This window comes from Cricetulus griseus, chromosome 7, assembly GCF_003668045.3.
Source record: "Cricetulus griseus strain 17A/GY chromosome 7, alternate assembly CriGri-PICRH-1.0, whole genome shotgun sequence".
Lineage (NCBI taxonomy): Eukaryota > Metazoa > Chordata > Mammalia > Rodentia > Cricetidae > Cricetulus > Cricetulus griseus.
Window position 1 is genome coordinate 111100287 of NC_048600.1, and position 19365 is coordinate 111119651.

Genomic DNA, 19365 nt, shown 5'->3' on the forward strand with positions numbered 1-19365 from the left:
TAACAGCCCTTGCTGTCCTGGAACTTGCTCTGTAGACCAGGCTGGCCTTGAACTCACAGAGATCCACCTGCCTCCCCCCACAGTGCCAAGATTAAAGGCATGTGTTGCCATCACCCAGCAAGTCTCAGGAAAAGACCATCTCAGGAAAACCAGTCTGGCTGGCCACTGTGGACCACAGACCATTTCACACCCAGTACACACCCTCTGCAGCCCGGTTAGGGTCAGCCTTCGTGGACCAGGGTACACCCTCTGCAACCCTGTCAGGTCAGCCTTCGTGGACCTGACTGAATCCTCTTTGCAGTCACACTGAGCCAACATCATCCGCAGCACAATGAAAACATGGGCTTGAGGGCTCAAGGATTTTCCCAAGACAAAAACAGACAACCTGATTTAAAAACTGAGTGAAGTTGTCAGTAGACTCTCCTCCAAGGAAGATACACAAATAGCCAATAAAAACACAGAAAAACTTTTAGTGTCGTTAGTCATCGGGGAAATTCAAATCAAAACTGCAATGTGAGTTGGGTGTCCAGATACCTGTAATCGAGGCACTCAGGAGACTCATGCAGGAGGACAACAAATTTCACTGTAGGTTACACAGTAAGTTCCAGCCTTGGCTACAGGATGAGACTCTAAGCAAGCAGACACGGGGCTGGGGAGATGGCCCGTGGGAAAGAGTGCTTGCTATGAAAGCAAGAGGACCTGAGTTCGAGTCCCTAGCAACCATGGAAAAGCAGGGCATGGCCATGCATGCTCGTGTCAGTGCTGAAGAGATGGGTGGATCCTGACCCTGAAGCGCAATGAGAAGCTCCAGGGTTAGTGAGAGACCTTGCCTCACAGGCAGGCAGTCAGCAGCCCTAGTTGAAACCTGCTTAGGGCAGAGCCGAGTGTGAAATGGACACAGACTCCCTAATGACCCTGGCAACCCCTTCCTCACAAAGTGCTGTGAGTGAGCACCAGGTACATGGAACAGAGGGCCTTGGAGGACCCTGGGTCCACTCTCTCTAACACCATTGGAGACTCTAGCCCCTCCTTCCTTTGCTCCCTCAGAGGAGGAGTACCTGCCGCGGACAGGCACTGATCACAAAAGACGAGACAGCCTGGTTCTAAGGTGCCAGAGGGAGGCATACAATACAAACACACACAGGTTCTGCGGTGCGGGTGCCAAGCAACATGAGGCAAAAATAAGACCGTTCTTCTGCTCCCCAGCTCCCCGGCTGTCGAACACAGCCCCAGCTAGAGCTTTCTCTGCACCAGGAAGCACCCTAAGGGTCTCCCCCTCCACGCCTCCAGGGATCAGGACTCAAGTCTCTTCACTGTACTGTCTACGGTCTCCTGGACTCCTCTGTGTTCTAGAGGACCACCTGAAAAGGACGCAAGCCAGAAGACAGCCTGCAAGATCCCCAGAGCCCTGGCTCTGGTCCCTGGCTGTCATGGGTTTCCTTTAGCACAGCTGCTTGCCCGCCTCCGTCCTTGGCAGAGGCCCCCTGTGCCTGACTCAACCCAGCCCACAGCAGGCCCACAGTGCTGAGAAACCATTTCCTAAGCCATTTCCGCGGGGCTCGCAGCTGAATCGCTGATTCACTGCAGCCTTGAGACCCGGGATCTACATTTGTCCCGGCAGCTGCACCTGGCCTGAGGCAGGTCCCACTCCCGCCCACTAAGGATGAGAGGACTCTTTTCCTGATGTGGCCTCTGAACCCTCTTCCAGATAGCGGCCATCCTAAGCCTTCACCTCCTGTTTCTTAGACAGAGCTGGGGACAACCAGATAGAGGTGTCTTCTCTCAGGTGGCCTTGTTCTTCAGTGTGGCCACTTTTTTAAAAAAATTAATTCGTTTGTTTTTTGAGACAGTTTCTTTGTGTAGCCCTGGCTGTCATGGAACTCACTCTGTAGACCAGCCTGGCCTCAATCTACCTACTTCTGCCTTCCTAGTGCTGGGACTAAAGGTGTGTGCCACCATGCCTAGCTGCAGTGTGGCCTCTTGGTGAGTGGTTGTCAAGGGGTCATGAACCCTCTTGATGTTAGAAGTCATGTGCTCAAGTATTGATACGAGGTACATCTGAAAAGCCTGGTGTCCTTGCTGTCAGGTTGGCCACTACTACTGACTTATTTCTTTCAGGAACTTTGAGACAAGATCCTATTCTTTGTTCTAGAAGTGACTAAGTACTTCTAGACTGTCTTTGAACTAGTGGTAATCCTCCTGCCACACCTCACTTTTTTTTTTTTTTTTTTTTTAGTATTAAGTACTGGACTTTGGGCCTCGAACCCTAGGCAAATGCTAGGCCACCTGGCTCTCTTTTTACCATTTTATTTTATTTTTTGAGACAGAGTCTCTCTACACAGCCCTGGTTGCCCTGGAACTCACTATATAGATCAGGCTAGCCTCGAATTGATAGAGATCCTCCTGCCTCTGTCTTCGGAGTTCTGGGATCAAAGGCATGCCCCACCACACCTGTCCTGTTCATTTTATTTTTGAAACAGGTTTTCACTAAGTTGCCCAAGCTAGCCTTGAAATCACTCTGTAACCCATGTAGGCCTTGAATTTGTGACCTTCCTATCTCAGCCTTCCTGGCCTGCTCTGGCCACCATTATAAAACTGGCTGGAGGGACTGGAGAGAAATGCACATAGAATTCTTCCAGAGGACCCAAGTGGGGCTCCTACATTCACTGACTCATAACTTCCTGTAATCCCAGCTCCAGGGGATGTGACACTCTCTTCTGGCCTTTGGGGGTACTGCACACTCGGGCCATACACTCTCACAGACACACTCACATACACATAAATACAAAGTAAATTAAAACAAATCTCCTTTAAAAACCTCAAAATCACCTGGGCATCTTAGATCCCAGAAGCTCTTACTTGAAGATGTCCAGCAGAACCATGTCCATGCAGAGTTTTGTTATTTATTTCCTTTTTCACAGGAGCAAGGATGGAACCCTGGGCCTCACACTTGCTAGGCAAATGCTCCATTGAGCTACACCCCTGCCCCAAGTAGGGATTTATTTATTTATTTATTTATTTATTTATTATGTATGCAGTGTTCTGTCTGCATGTATCCCTATATGCCAGAAGAGAGCACCAGATCTCACTATAGATGGTTGTGAGCCACCATGTGGTTGCTGGGAATTGAACTCAGGACCTCTGGAAGAGCAGTCAGTGCTCTTAGCCTCTAGCCATCTCTCCAGACCTTTTATTTTTGAAATCACTTTATTCTAATGTATTTCATGTGTACAGATATTCTGCCTGCACATATGTGTGTGCCACATGTGTGCCTGGTGAGCAAGGAGACCAGAAGAGTGTCCAATCCCCTGAAACTGGAGTTACAGATAGTTGTGACAGGTAGATGCTTGGAAGAGCAGCCAGGCCCTCTGAAAAAGCAGCTGGTACTCTTAATCCCTGAGCCATCTCTCCAGCCCCATGTGAGGATACTGTGAAGAAATGAATCCCAGGCTTCAAGGCTACTGAACTAATCTGTCCAGAGCGTAGCCCAAGACTGTGTGGTTTTTTATTTGTTTGTTTTTTTAGCCCCAGTGTTATTGAGTCCCCCTGGGTTCACGGAATGCACTGCTCCTACTAAACACCCACAGACAATTGCTTCCAGGAGTCCTCTTTGTGCAGACTGGGACATGGCCCTTCTGACCATCGTGTCCGGCCCCTGAGCAGGTATCAGTTATTTAACCCAGAGTCTGAGAAAGCGTCGAGGAATGGGTAAGCCAACAGGAGCCCCTTTCTTAGGGACATCTCATGGTCTGACTGTCCACTCTTCCCTTCTTCCAAACCTACCCTACTCCTCAGTTCTGAATGTTCCAGAAGGCAAGACAGAATGGGAAGTGAGTGGGCTTTGTCCTTTGAGAGGTCACCTTGGGGCTGGGATGAGAGTCTGTTGAGGGAGTCATTTGCCTCAGGCACACTGATAAGGGAACCAAAAGAGTTCAGGAGTTGAGAAGAGCATCTTAATACGGCATTTTATGAATCAACATTTGAGCCAGACAGTTGTGGTTCACGCCTTTAATCCCAGCACTCTGGAGGAAGAGGCAGACAGATCTCTGTGAGGCCAGCCTGGTCTACAGATCAACTACCAGGATTCCCAGGACTACACAGAGAAACCCTGTCAAAAAAACAAAACAATCAAAAGCAACACTAGTGCCAAACACTAGTGATATTTTGATGAATGAAATCTCAAAATGTTAAATAATGACAGAATCAGTCATGGTGCCAAACTACTCCAGAGACTGAGGTAAGCATAGTATCACAAACGATACAGAGGATACAAAAAACAAAAAACAAAAAAAAACACTCAAAGCTTATGAAATACCCTTAGAGAGAAAAGATGTTTCATCCATAACATAGGAACAAGAAAGAGGATTTTCAAAAAACATGCAATAAAGAAGTCTTGGAAATGCAGAGCATGGCCAGGTGTGTGTAACAGGGTCCAAGGCCTTAGCACTACTGACTCCATGATGGAAGTACCATTCAGGCCAACTCATCACATAAATAGTACCACTTGTCAAAGTGAAAACAAAGACTTGATTCACAAAGTCTGTAGTGCTGGGAAAGTCTCTAAATGAACTAATCTTGGTTTTTGGCTTCTGTAGTTCTGCTTCTGGATAACTCTTCTTGTTACCTGAAGTATGTCAGCACAGAACATGGTTTCTTGTACTTCAAAGCTCACTCTGAGAAAGGCTCGGTGCTACACTGGGATCCCAAACACCTAGCGTAGTCCCTCCATGGCTAATAGACTTTCTACATACTTAAATCCATGTCCAGTCAGTCTTCCCTGGTGGGTACCCAACAACAGTGTGGTGGCTCCTGTTGGAGGCTAGCCTGACCTACATAGCAAATCTCAGGCCAGCCTGGACAGTCAGCTATGACTTCAGGACGCTGGACTGACAGTGAACAGAAAGAAGTGTATGACCAGGTCAGGAATAAAAGTGACACTAAACATCAATTTTCCTTTTTGAGACAGGACTTGCTGTGTAGGCTGAGCAATCCTGTCTCAGCCTCCCAAGTACTAGGATTACAGGCGTGAGACACTATGCCCTAGGTTACACCAAATCTCCTTGGACTGGGAAGCAGGGGTAGATATACATGTGCTGAAATAGAGATTTCATAAGGTACCCCAGGCTAGTCTTGAATTCTTAGCTATCTTCCTGCCTCAGCCTCCCAAGTGCCGGGATTATAAGTATGAGTCACCGTGCTCCTGGTTATAGCAGATCCCTTCACGGTGACATTAGGAGAAAATGGTGAAATGCCTTCGAGCTTTTGTTTAGCTATAAGAAGCACATCAGCCCCCCTCCTCCTTCTCCAAACCCTGACTCTGACCTCAGAAAGCCCACCCTCCCCTGGAGCTACTCAAAGACCACGCCTACAGGGTACTTAAGCCCCCCCCCCACCCTCCCCACAAACACACCAAAGAAACAAAGCTCACTCATTAAGAGAGCCTAAGAAGCAGACTAATGGGAAAACAGTAGCCTAGAGACACCCTGCTGTGGAAACTTGTGGACTGTGAGAGGCAGTCTGGGTTTTCTGTGTTTATTCTTCTTTGCTTCTAGGATGATTTTTGGCCTGCACTACCCAGGCTGGCCCTGAACTCCAGTCATTCCCTGGCTTCCGCTTTACACTCAGCTGGGCTCACAGGCATGCATGACCACATCCCACTCCCTCTAGCACTGCCTGACGTCTGGAAGTTTCTGGAAGTTCTTCAGACACAGAAAATGAAGACATTGTGAAGCACATCCTCATTGCTGCTGCTTCTGTAGTTTTCCTGCATCCTGGGCCTCCACCCTTCCCTTCCCACCACAGACTCACTCACACTCATCCCAGACGCAAGCTGCCCGCAGCGGCAAACTATGGGCGCCTGGACACAATAGGCAAGATTCCTCAGCCACAGGTGCAGACCGCCTCCAGTTTACACTCTCATAAGGATGAAGAGACCCTTCAGCTTTCAGAGTTATCTCCTCCCACAGAGTGCTCCCCGCCCCCAAGCCCAGAAACTTCTGCCTCGATGACACCTGAACTTCTTCCTCCTCTGCTCCAACTACCTCAGAGTGCCTCTTGCTGTGGGCCCCTTTCTTAACCTTTAGGGTCCCACAGTCTAAAGATGATGCAGAAGTGTGGAGCTTAAATGGAAAGCTGGCTGTACCTGTGTCATCTTTAGCTTTTTCTCCTCTAAGTCCTGGCAGAGCTCAGTGCCTGCACTGTGCATCCTGGAGCAGGTTACTCGGTCACTCAGGGTCCTAGTAGAGGAGGCCAGCAGCCTACAAAACTATAAGATGCTTTCATCCTATGACCCAGTCTGGAGTCAGCTTGCCTCTTCTTCCCTGGGTTCCCCATCCAGTCCAGTCTCCATACCAGACACTTAGGTGGGCCCCAGCTCTGCTCTCCTACAATGTTGGTTCACCACTTACCACCACCCTGGTCCTGTTGTCCGGTAGTGTGTCGATGGCCAGTGAGGCCCCGCCTAGGTCCTGGCTTAGCTGAGTCCTGCCTGGCTTCAACACCTGCCCAGGACTCTCTCGGGCTCTCCGACTCCAGCCTTGCCTGGTCCTCTTGGCATTCCATTCCAAGCCCTGGCCTTCATCATGACCTAGGAGAAGGGACAGAACACTGAGTGGTGGTGGCCCTGAGGAAGGATGCGAGAAGGGGTCCAGACCTCCTATCTTGCAGAAGCCTCAACACTGCAGCCTTATTGGTTCTGGGGACACTTGATGACCAGGACTGAAGGTTCACAACACACAATGAGAACCATGTGCCTCATACCATGCCCAGAAACATGAGCATGCAATGCTAAAACTCCTCAACCCTCCACAGCAGACACGGTTTGTGTGGCAAACCAGGATCTGGCTCAGAGGTTAAAGGTGCTGGGGACAGAACTCAGAGCCTCACACCTGCCAGGCTCTGCCACTGACCTGCATGCCCAACTATGTTCTACTTTCTTCTTCTTCTTCTTCTTCTTCTTCTTCTTCTTCTTCTTCTTCTTCTTCTTCTTCTTCTTCTTCTTCTTCTTCTTCTTTTTCTTTTCAAGACAGGGTTTCTCTGTGCATCCCTGGCTGTCCTGGAACTCTCTGTAGACCAGGCTGGCCTCAAACTCATAGATATCTGCCTGCCTCTGTCTCCCAAGGGCTGGGATTTAAGGTGTGTGCCACCACACGGGGCTGTCCTACTTTTCTCTTTGTTTTTTGAATACTCCATATGTCTCATATAAGTGTAACCATACAATACATTTCTCTCTCTCTCTCTCTCTCTCTCTCTCTCTCTCTCTCTCTCTTTTTCCGAGACAGAGTTTCTCTGTGGCTGTCCTAGCACTCGCTCTTGTAGACCAGGATGGTCTCGAACTCACAGAGACCCACCTGCCTCTGCCTCCCGTGTGCTGGAATTAAAGGTGAGTGCCACCACTACTTGGCACAAGTGATTGGCTTATTTCACTTTGCATAATGTCTTCCAGGTGCAGCTGTGGTTTTTTTTTTTTTTTTTTTTTTTTTTTCACTCAGACTGTGTTCCCTCCCTCTCACCCTTCCATAAGGAAGAGAAGAGTGATCATCAATGGCAAGAGACAGCCACAGAAAAGCAGCACCTAGAGCCGGCTTCACTCTCAGGAGGGAACACTACGTCTCGTCCTCGTGGTTTCGGGTGCTCTACACAGTCAGAGAAATTTCTCTAGTAACAAACTATAGAAATGATCCCTGAGCTGGGTGTTGGTGGCGCACGCCTAATCCCAGCACTTGGGAGGCAGAGGCAGACAGATCTCTGTTAGTCTGGTCTCCAGAGCGAGTGCCAGGACAGCCATAGAGAAACCCTGTCTCGAAAAACCAAAAAGAAAAAAAGAAAAAAGAAAAAAGAAATGATCCCTGAAAATACAGTCTTCAGCCTTGTTCATTTTGAAGACTGGATGTTATTCATGCTATACCACATTTTGCTTATCTGATCTTTTGACGGTAGAAACTTGGGTTGTGTTCATGAGTTGGAGATCATGAATGATTCTAAGAGAAATAAAGGGTGCCAGCATCTCTTTGGGGACCTGTCTTCAATTCTTTGGGTTATGTGCCCAGAAATGGAATTGTTGGTTCCTATAGTAATTCCATTTCCTTCCACACTGTTTTCCATGTGAAATGGCTATGATAGTTCATTTGTTTGTATGGTTTTAAATTATTTTTATTTCATTATATTTTATGTATATTGGTGTTTCGTTTGCATTTAGTGCCTGTGGAGGACAAAAGAGGGCATTGGATCTCCTAGAACTGTAGTTACAGACAGTTGTGAGCTGCCATGTGGGTGCTGAGAACCAGATGCAGGTCCTCTGGAAGAGCAGCCTGTGCTCTCACTGAGCCATCTCTCCAGACTCATAGGCCAGTTTCTCTTCTCAATAATGTCTGAGGTTTCCAATTTCTTCACAGCATCCTTATATTTTGTTATTCCCTGGGGTCTTGGTAGTAACCATTCTAATCAATGGACAGGAAGTGATACATACTTGTGGTTTTGGTTTACATTTCTTTAACTAGTGAGAATGAGCATCGTTTAGTGTGATAGTGGCTGTTTATATGCTTTCTTTGGGAGCGTGTTTAAGTCCTTGGCCCATTTTTAAGTCTGGTGGCTTGTTGGCCTGGATCATAGTTTTGTAAGCCATTCAATAGCATCTTTCCTCTCTACCCGCTGGACCCTGTCTCCTCTCCCTCTCTCCCCTCCCCCACTGGCTTTGATTGTTGAAAAGACTTAACCAGAAACTCCCTGGAAACAGTGCTTCTCCCTTGTCCCCTTGATTTGGTTTGTTTGTTTTGAAACAGGACCTCAATCCTTAGCCCTGGCTGGAATTGGCTATGTAAATGAGGATGGCCTTAAATCACAGAGATCGGACTCTAGGGTGCTAGGACCAAAGGTGTGTGTTACTATACCTGGCTCCCTTGTCCTACCGAGGGGCATAGTTGTAATTTTAAAAAGCTTTGTGGACAGAGCTTAGGTGGAGGGTTTTTTTAATTGGGGGAAAGTGAATAGGAAAGGGTGGAGGGGGAGGGGAGACCAGCCTCTGGGGACAGGAGTGGAGGAAGAGAAGAGAGGTGGGGGGGAGGAGAGAGGGAGGGATAGAGGGAGGGGGAGGGAGGGAGGGGCAGGAGAATGGGAGAGGGAGAGAGAGGAGGTGGGCAGGGCCCTTTTATAAAGGAATGTAGTGAATGTGCGCTGAGAGCATATCCTGTCAGAACCCCAAGGACAGGCCAGAACAGATGCCTAAATACTAACAATAGTTTTAGCTCCATCACTACTTTCAAGCTTTGACCTCAGGCAAATCGCTTTCCTGTGTAACAAGGGGCTGAGAAACCAACTGGCATGGCAAAAGAGGTTTCATCTCAAATGCCATCTCCCATTAATTAGTGACAGCCAGAAGCATTCTCAATAGGAATCCCAAGACTTTATTTGTGTTTAGTAGCAGAGTGTCATGATCGCTGAGTAGCCTCCGTCATGAACACAGGATTGGCAAGTGGCCATCCAGGTGCAGTTGTTCCAAGACTCCAGCCAGCTTGGGGCTGTTACACTGATTGGAAATGATACTGGAAAGCATCCCTTTTGTTTTAGAGAGTTAGGTTCCCAAAGCTGGGCCCTATGTTGTCGTTCTAATTGTCACACCTGGCCTGGATAGATAAAGGACCCAGATCGCCCCACCTGTGGCCTTCATCAGTTTTGGGTCCTCGATCAAAGACACCTCTGTCCTCTTCACCTCTGACTCCACCCACCTTGCTCACCAAAGCTCCTGCCCTAGATTCCCTCTCCGAGGTAACTTTGTGCCCTCTCCCTGGGAGATTTGTGCTCCTCAGGCCTCTTTCCACTCTCCTCAGAGTCTGGCATACAGTAAGTGCTCAATCATTGCATAATTGAGGACACTCTACTAGGTGATAGCTCTAGGGTAGCAGCCAGGATGGAGGTTGAAACAAGGCTTGGCTGGGCCAGGCCTGGGGCCTGGCCAGGGTACTGCTGTGGAGCTCTTATTTGTCGTTAGACATTTTATCCAATTAAGTCACTCTTGGCTGCTGGTGCCTGCTGGACTCTTGCAGGGCCCCTCTTTAGTCTTTGCCCCTAATCATAACCAGATGCTCCTGGAGAATGTGGGCAGAGGGGCAGTTCTAACCTCTTCCACAAGATACCTACCAAATAGCTGGAAGCCCAGCATTCGGCCCCACGCAAGCTGCCTGGCCTCAGCAGCGAGGCCATGGCTGTTTGTGCTGAGTTGGGTTGCCTTCTCCCCAAGTCCTCCTGCAAGTGGCTCCAAGGGGAGGGCAGGAGCCAGAAGTGGAAAGGCCACATGCAGGCCAAGTGGAAGGGATGATGCGTGGACTGGCAGAAAGCACCAACCCTGGACTATGGAGAGGGATGTCAGACGGGGAGATGTTCCAGCCCACCACCCTCAAGCTGGGACCTGGCAGTTTGACTTTGTAACCTTCAGCTTCCCTGTGTGACGAGCATGCCAATAACAGGCTGCTCTGAGTATTGAGTAAAAACAGAAGTGAGGTTCCAACCAGCCAGGAGCAGGGGCACAGCAGGTTCTCTTCAGGATGATAGAGGAAGGGCAGAGGATGCTACAAAGAGCTGGGAATCCCCAGAAGTGTCTCTTCAGCTTCAGCATGTCAGGATTTCTCGCCCCTCCTCGTTGGATGAGCCAGATCACCTCTTAGCCCATGGCGGGAGCCAGTGTAGCTGGCTGGTCACACAGCCTTGAAGCCTAATGGTTCACATAGGTGGCATGCCTAGATACCCTAGGACAACCCTGCCCCTGTTGCTGCCTCTCAGTAGCCATTCCATCATTTGCTTCCAGAACAGAGGCTAGATTCAGTCACTCAGCTCTAAGTACTACATCATCTAATGGATGATGATTTCCTGTCAGAGAGGCCACCATCTTAGCTGCACTAAGCACACACACACACACACACACACACACACTTCCATCCCTCATGTCAATCAACGCCAGGAGATCCATTTTATAAATGGGGGAAACAAGGCCTGAAGATGCTAAACAACCGTCCTCAAGGTCACCCAATCAGTCCATGGCAGGATTTGAACTCAGGCAGGCTGGCTCCTGTCTGGTCAGAACCACAGAACACAGTGCAAACGTAGTAAGTAACACATGCCCTTAATCCCAGCATTTAGGAGGCAGAGGTGTGCAGATCTCTGTGATTTCAACGTCAGTCTGGTCAACATATCAATTTTTGGGTAAGCCAGGACTGCATAACGAGACCCTATCTCAAAAATACATAAATATATAAATAAACACTATAGGAAGCTGACAGGATGAAACACCCTGTAATCCCATCATTTCAGAGGCTGAGGTGGGAGAACCTTTTGTTAAAGCCAGCCTGGGCTACAAAAGAAATGACTAGAAACTCTCAGGCTGTCTCTCTCTTTTTTTTAATAAGCTTATTATTATTATTATTATTATTATTATTATTATTATTATTATTGGTTTTTCGAGACAGGGTTTCCCTGTGTAGCTTTGGAGCCTATCCTGGCACTCACTCTGGAGACCAGGCTGGCCTCGAACTCACAGAGATCCACCTGCCTCTGCCTCCTGAGTGCTGGGATTAAAGGCTTGCGCCACCAACGCCCAGCGCTTATTTTTTTTTTAAAGATTTATTTATTATGTATACAATATTCTGCCTGCATTTATGCCTACATGCCAGAAGAGGGCACCAGGTCTCATTACAGATGGTTGTGAGCCACCATATGGTTGCTGGGAATTGAACTCAGAACCTCTGGAAGAGCAGTCAGTGCTCTTAACCTCTGAGCCATCTCTTCAGCCCCTCAGGCTGTCTCTTAAGGTATAGGGGCAGCCCCAGGCCTGGGTTCCTGGAGGGTACCCTGGGTACCACTGGCCTGAACATGAGAGCTGCCTTGGGAGACTGGTGACCTGATGAGGTGTGTGGGTGCACAAAGGTCATACTCCCTTTCCCTGACCTGACACAGCCCTGCTGTGGTGCGTTAAGGCTGCGGAAGGAGCCACGTTATACCACCAGGACCTGATCCTACCCACAATCCCATTTGCCACTCAAGTTAGTCCTTCCAGCCATACTACCACCATCCTGTTCAGGCCACTGAGATTCTCTCTGGATATTCATTTCAGCATCCACTCTGTACACCCTAAAGCCAGTTGTCCGTGCAGCGCTAGCTAGGGCAAGCCGACTAGGAGACACACCTGATTCCATCTCTCACGCATCCTCCTGAGGGCACTTTCGGCCAGCCCCTGTTTTTCCTCACATCCCTTGAGGTCCTCTAGGACCCAGCCCCGCTATCCAGCCACCAGAGACTTACAGTTTCCTCAGCCAAGACTACTCTGCTGCTAAACAATCCTTTTCATCTGATGAAAAAGTCCTTTCCCGGGCTGGAGAGATGGCTCAGAGGTTAAGAGCACTGACTGCTCTTCCAGAGGGCCTGAGTTCAATTCCCAGCACCCACATGGTGGCTCACAACCATCTGTTATGAGATCTGGTGCCCTCTTCTGGTGTGCTGATATACATGGAAGCAGAATGTATCATTAAAAAAAAAAGAAAGAAAAAAGAAAAAGTCCTTTCCTCAAGTGTGACAAGATGTCATTCCTTCCAGAGCCTCCCTGACACTTCCCTCCCCCTTGCCCAGATGCCAGGTGCACCACCCAAGCTGGCCCCCTGGCCCACCATGCCCTTCACTGCCTGTGCATCTAGAATTCTGGTTACTGACTGCAAGGACCAGTGAGTGAAGGAGGGGGAGGCTGGCAGCGAGGAAGGAAGCCAGCACCAAGTCTTACAGGACAGAGGAGACCCTTCCTTGGGCACAGCCCGGCTGGAGACCTATCATAGCAGTGGAAGAGCACAGGTTTGTCACCCTGTTTAAGGTTGGAGGCCCAACCTTAAACCACGACACCACAGTTTACAAACTCTCTGGAAGCTTCCATCTCTAATATAAGATGGGGCGGGAACAGCTCGAACACTTGCCAGGTTGAATCTTTAACCAAATTGTACACAGAGCAGCCAGCGAAACTGACCTCCTCTGAGTCTTTTCTCAGTTGGTAGAATGCTTACCCAGCATTCGGGAAGCTCTGGGTTCGAGTCTCCAGGGCCACATAAACATGACCGAATGGCATTGTGCCTGTGATCCCAGTATTGTGGGATGGAGGCATGAAGACCAGAAGTTAAAGGTCACCTTTAGTTACACGGTGAGTTTGGAGCCAGCCTGGGCTACATGACACCACATCTCAAAGTCCTGGTTCTTTGCTTCACCCACAAGGTCCTCCCAGGCTTCACTAATCCCACCTCCTACTTATAAAGCCCCTGCTGCAGAGACCCCGCCCCTCTCCTAGGAGATTAGAAATGTAGAAAGGAGGACAAGGAAGGACACCAGGCAGCAGGAGGAGGGGGCACAATGATGATGACACGGTGGGGGGGTGGGGGGGCGGGGCTGCTTTCTGAAGATTACCCCAGAAAGGCACTAGTCAGAAGCACCTGTGCACTCACTGTTCAATGACTTTGTTTTTGTTTTGCTTTTTGGTCTTTTGAGACAGGGTTTCTCTGTGTAGCTTTGGAGCCTATCCTGGCACTCACTCTAGAGACCAGGCTGCCTCTGCCTCCAGAGTGCTGGGATTAAAGGCGTGTTCCACCAATGCCGGACCAACGGCTTTGTTTTAAACTGGGTTTCATGCAGCCCAGGCAGGCCTCAAACCCCTTAAGTAGCTGAGGATGACCTTGAACTCTGATCGTTCTTCCTCCCAGTGGCCTTGCTCTCTGTGTGGCCCACCATGCCCAGCTTTCCCAAGCACATTTATCAAGCAGGTTTCCATACAAGCTGTGGGGAGGGGGTGAGGAGTTCTCTGTGACAGGCAGGCATGATCCTGAGCCCAAACATTCTAACTTCTTCCCATAGACGCAGCACAGTGAATCAGGCGGGAGAGTAAGGTTGCTGTCTGGCCCTGACGGTGGGGTAGGTCTCTATGAAGATGGGGTCCTGGAACTGCTGGGAAGCAGTAACTATGTCAGCAGCCATTGTGAGGGGTCTGAAGGTTAGTCACAGTATATTAGCTTATTAGGAAGCCCCTGGTGGGCCAAGGAGGAAGCTGGAAGCAGATTACGGTTGGACGGGTTATGAGACTTCTGTTCAGTTCCCTCTCTAGAGACAGGCAGCCTTGGCTCAGAGAGTGGGGCCCCTAGTGGGTTGGAAATGGCTGCCTGCAAGATTCTCCCTTCGGTGTCCTGGGTGTCTCTGGGTCCTCTGAGACCAGACTTTCAGGGTCCATTCCCTGGGCTCTGAAGTCATCTTCCTGTCTGCCACTGTTTTTCTGCCTGCCTGCCTGTCTGCTTGCTTCTTCTGGTCTCCTTGTCACTAGACTCCTACTTCAGGTCATTGGTGTCTCCTGTCCCCATTCTAAGGACGGATGTGGGGACAAGGCTCTAGGGATTGGGGGGAGCTTGTTGCTGCCAGGCCTGCCAAACCTAATGGGGACACCATTGCCTCTGCTGGGTCTCGGCCTGCTTGGGCCTCCTCTATATTGCACTCACTGGCCACAGAGGCTCTACCATACGGAGCAAGCAGCCAGCCTCCCTGAAGGGACCCCTCCCAGCCTTCCCCACTTGCACACATCCTCTGATCAGCTCTACAACCCCCCACCACCAAGCCCAGCTGAACCTGGGAAGAGTCAGCAGTTGCCCTGATGGCTTTTTACAGCCTCTTTGGGTCTAACCTCAACCTTACTTGCTGCAGTAATCCATGTCCCCCAGATGAATCCCAACGCAGAGAAAGCAGAGCAGTCAATACTTACACAGGTGAGACATGTCTCTGGGCCCCTGATGCAGCCAACTCCCCTTCCTCAACCCTCTCCATGGCCCAAACCGCTCATCAACCCAGCCATATCTGAGCTCAGAAAACACACCAGGCTAAGGCTGACAAGAACTCAGGAATAGCCCTCCCGGTAACTTCCTATTTGCAATTTTAAGACAAATTATTAATTGCCTGTGCATGTTTGAGAAGGGAAGAATACCATGAGAAGGGGGAAAGACCTTTCATAATCCCACTTCCAAACACCAAAGATTTTGCCAATAACCTCATTTTACAAATCAAGAAACAGGCCCAGAGAAGGCAAGTAACTGGCCCAAGGTCACATAGCAAGTGAGACAGCAGAACTAGAAGCCAAGTGTCCAGCCACCTTCTGTAGCGCCTCCCTGGACACGGATGGCTCCATACCAGTCTCTAGACATGCGACTTCTCTGCCCTCTGCCCCCACTGTCATCACCAGCACCCCGACCCAAACCATCTCATCCCAACACAGGTTCATTTAAACTCCACACTGTGACCGTTAAAGTCCAGAACACGGTTAGGGCCAACGCTGCCTCAAGAGTCAGCAGCAGCGCCCCATGAACTACCTTTTCCCTGATCCCAAATGAGGTGCACCCAATTCTCCCTCTGAAGAAGCTTGAAGAGCATCCTTATTCCCAGTCCCAGAGAAAGTCTGTGCGCAGAACCTAAATCATATATTGAAAATGCCCTTTCTTGATAAGATGAGGGATTCAAGCTAGATCTCCGAAAGCATCTCCAAGTGGAAGGAATGGTTTAAGAAACCAGGGGAAAGAGGAGTGTGCAGAATGGAAGCTCCTCCCCCACTGCCCCCCCTCCCCCAGCCTCCACCTCCACCCCCAGCACAGTCGGGGCAACAGACAGCCAAGCAGAACCAAACAGGAGCGAGAGGGGACCCTTGACTCTGGCAGATGCGGAGCAGCAAGCTGCTTTTTCCTGGGGCCCTTGCTTCTCCACCAGTACGCTATAGGTAGGGGAAACAAGTTAGACGGCCACGCTAGTGCCCAGAGGGAAAGGCTTGGCTAGGGTGTCCCCATCCTCCGGCGGCTCCCACGCAGTCTTCAAGCCCGACTGGGACTCAGCCTAGAGCAGCAGAGGGTGGCAACAGGGAAGATCATGGAAAGGCAAACGCCTCCCTGGCATGATCGCGGTCCCTAGGACTCTCCTGGAGACCCCTGGCTGGGTCCCTCCACGTCGTTCCCACAGAAGCAGGGGGTGCGCGCCCTCCGTGAGCACACAGGGAAAGTGGGGTTCCCCTGGTCCCCTGTCCCCGGCCAATACCTCGCGTCCGGCTGGCGGGTCTGCACCTGCCCTGACAGCGCTTCCTACCTGCGGGTGTTGCGGGGCGGAGCGCGCGCGCGACCCCGCGGAGCAGCAGCAGCTGCAGCAGCCAGAGCTGAGCCTGCATGGTGGGCGCGGACCGCTTCAGGGTCCCCGCGGCGGCGGCTGGAGAGGGAGCTGCCCCGAGCGGGCACGGCGAGCCAAGCGCGGCGTTGCGGCCTCGGGGAGCGCGGGCGGGAGGACCCGGAGGGCGGGGCGCGACGCCGGGGTCCCCGCCTCCCGGAGCTCCGCGCCGCGCCCCGCGGGACCGGAGAAGAGCAGGGGCAAGGCCGCGGTGGAGGACCCCAGGAAGCGCCCCTGCCTGGGCGGTTGGCTGCTGCCGGTGTCCCCAGGGCGTGTGACTTTCTGAGCTGGTCCTTGCACGTGTGCAGAAGTGCACTCAGCGACCCCCGCGGCCGGCCACCCCCGCGGCGGAGCCCCCCAGCCTCTGCCGAGCTGCATCCCCCGGTCCCCTGCTTCACACCCCACCCCAGCGCCGGCCCCTGGGGCCCCGGCCCAGCAGACTCTAGGGGCAGGGGTCGGGCACAGTCCCACCCTGAAGCAGCTCGGACCCCCTCCCCAAGAAGGTCAGACCCAGAGTCTGCAAGCGGTGCCCACGGCCACCGCCTCTGCGGGCTCTGGGAATAGGACACTTTCCCCCTTCCCTTCCAGCAGAGAATAAAAATACCCGCGATTTAGGAGGTTTAATAGACGGCACGGAACCAGGTCAAGGCGCGAAGGTGCCCGTGTCCTACTTCGTGTGAGGACGAAGAACTGGGGCCCGGAGAGTGGGGCGGGCTGCGGGCCCCGGCTCGCTCCGAGCTGGAGACCCGAGGAGCGCGGGGAGAACGGGTGCGCAGGCGGCTTCGTGGGGCCCGGAGAAGTCGGCTGTGGCCTTGAGCAGGTGGGTGGCCCGACACTGCGAGGAAGGAAATGGAAACTAAGTTCTCTCTCATCTCTCAGGACCCTAATTCTTCCACTCTCCTCCGGGCCGAAGAGCACACAGATCGCCTCCCCCAGACCTCAACCCTTTAAGGAATACTATGGGCCAGGGAAAGCCGCGCAACAGAAGTTTTTTGTTGGTAGTTTTTGTTTGTTTGTTTGTTTTCCAGACAGGCAGGTCCATTTTAGACGAGGGTGGCCTCGAACTCACGAGAACCCTACCTGTTTCTGCCGGCGCGAGCCCACCAAGAGAGGCACTGAATTCCTGATGCCTAAGCCGAATTCGGCCTTCACCGCGGGAGGGGCAGAGGGAGGATTCGAATCGGCTCTTCGCTAACCGCGTCCTCCTATCGCCGCCCAGTGGACGAGCGAGGAAGCTCCGCGTTTGCTTTGGGCGGCTCTCCGGGCTCGGCCGGTCCGCGCAGGCGCCGTGGAGAGCCAGCCTCGGCTTCGTGCACCGCCAGCCCGGGTGCCCGCGTTTTTGTGAGGCCTTTTATTAGGGTACAGACAAAAGCAGCAACTCGGGAGAGTCAGAGGCAAACGATGCTTGTAAGTTTCTAAACGCAAGCCTCCAGAACTCGGGCGTTTACCCGGGGCTGCCCTCAGAAAACACATTTCTAGCCCCACCCCAGGCCATTTCACTGGGTCAGAGATGAGAACGGGAATCTTCATTTCCAGCATGAGAGGCGCAGCTCTAGAAATCCCCAGATCCTTGCCGCCGTAGTCACTTCCCGACTCTCTAGAAGTTGGCCAAGGAAATGCTTACCCGTAAAAACACGGAACACGATAAGAAAGCCATGTAAACAAAAATAATGCGTCTAGAAAAAAAATAGGGGGCACCCGGATTTGAACCGGGGACCTCTTGATCTGCAGTCAAATGCTCTACCACTGAGCTATACCCCCTCTGCTGGTAGCTGGGCGCCAGTAACGGTTAAGTGTGATTCTGACGCAGGCGCACTAGCGTGTCTATGAAGGAGCTGATTTAGCTTCGAACTTTTCAAGAAATGTAAGGAACTGACATTTCGATTGCTCGTTTGGAAACAAAAAGTGTTTCCTGACGCCCTGAGAGTCCTTTTGACAGAACACGTAAACGTGGCCAGAACGACGGAGGCGATCAACCCTTGGCGGCCCGGGCGCGCCCCGGGGCGGGCTCCCACTCTGCAGCTCCGCCGCTGCTCCTCCGCGCTCTCCCTCCCTCCTACACGTTCTCGCGGCTTCTCCCGACCTTTTGCCCCCAGCCTCAGCGCCGACCCTAGACACTCAGCTCTCGCTAAGGGACAGCCACTCACCCGCACCTGAGTGCATCCACCCACCCACCCCGCTCGCCCTGCGGTTCACGAGCGAGCGGTTGCCTCGAGGGATCGGTTGGCCGAGAGGCTCGGCTCCGGCCATATTCCGGCTAAGGACGTACACTGGACTGCAGCAACAGCAGGACAGCACACGTCAGCAAAATAAGGTGGCCTCGGGGAGCCCCTCCTTTCTAAGGTCTCAAGCTACCCGACGGTCGGCTAGGTGAGCAAAAGAGTAGGCACGGCTAGGAGCCGCGAGGGGGCACCCGGATTTGAACCGGGGACCTCTTGATCTGCAGTCAAATGCTCTACCACTGAGCTATACCCCCGCCACGCTGACAGGGCTCATCAGAATGAATTTCAATGGAATAGATTTCTATAGTGCTGATATTTTTACATTTTTTGTTATGTCAAAAATAACCTAATGGAAATATAAAGTATGACCGAAATGTCTAGAATTCACAAGCTTTTCCTTCATAATTACATCTCAGGGAAGCTATAAAATTAAAGATACTGGGTCCTCTGTTTCTCTGCCCAGGTTCCCCTACAGGTCCACTGCCTGATTGGAAAGGGGAGATGCTATCCTGTTTAGGTCTCTGAATGTAGACGGGCAGCACGGGCCTCCAATCCATCTTTAGCATCACCTCTAGAGGACACTGGGGCTTTTTCTCCCTCTGGGGTCCCCTTCTCTGTGGATCACTACAAGCCTCTTATCACCGCTAGATCTAGAGCCAAGAGCCCCGGTTCTGGTTAGCTGGTACCAAAGCTCTTCAACCTGGCCAACCCTAGCCAACTTCTCTAGCCAAATGGAGCATTGAGGCAGTCCCCGCTTCCCCACCCCGTTTCCAAGGTGACAAAAGACAGTTTTAGGAAGAGACAGAAATAAGAGGCAAGACGTTTCAGTGGTACTTACTATATACCTATACTTTTTTGTTTGTTTGTTTGTTTGTTTGTTTGTTTTTCGAGACAGGGTTTCTCTGTGTAGCTTTGGAGCCTATCCTGGCATTCGCTCTGGAGA

At 51.4% G+C, this 19365-nt stretch overlaps 1 protein-coding gene and 3 non-coding genes across 4 annotated transcripts in view; all 4 read right to left on the bottom strand.

Annotated features, from left to right (window-relative positions):
• The window catches only part of Plxdc1 (plexin domain containing 1), a 57585-nt gene extending 39135 nt beyond the window's left edge, over positions 1 to 18450 (bottom strand). Inside the window, exons 1-5 of the mRNA XM_035448150.1 lie at positions 18372 to 18450; positions 18118 to 18328; positions 17686 to 17797; positions 17281 to 17548; positions 6408 to 6586 (exon numbers count right to left, since the gene is read on the bottom strand). Of these exons, the coding sequence (XP_035304041.1) occupies positions 6408 to 6586; positions 17281 to 17548; positions 17686 to 17797; positions 18118 to 18328; positions 18372 to 18450 (849 nt within the window). The remainder of the gene's footprint in view (positions 1 to 6407; positions 6587 to 17280; positions 17549 to 17685; positions 17798 to 18117; positions 18329 to 18371) is intronic.
• On the bottom strand, positions 7484 to 7696 carry LOC113836575. The gene has a single exon (XR_003486920.1). It is a non-coding gene; the product is annotated as a small nucleolar RNA U3 (small nucleolar RNA).
• Positions 17890 to 17961, bottom strand: Trnac-gca. The gene has a single exon. It is a non-coding gene; the product is annotated as a tRNA-Cys (tRNA).
• A 154-nt stretch (positions 18451 to 18604) lies between the features above and the next one.
• On the bottom strand, positions 18605 to 18676 carry Trnac-gca. The gene has a single exon. It is a non-coding gene; the product is annotated as a tRNA-Cys (tRNA).
• Between the last annotated feature and the right edge of the window lie 689 nt (positions 18677 to 19365).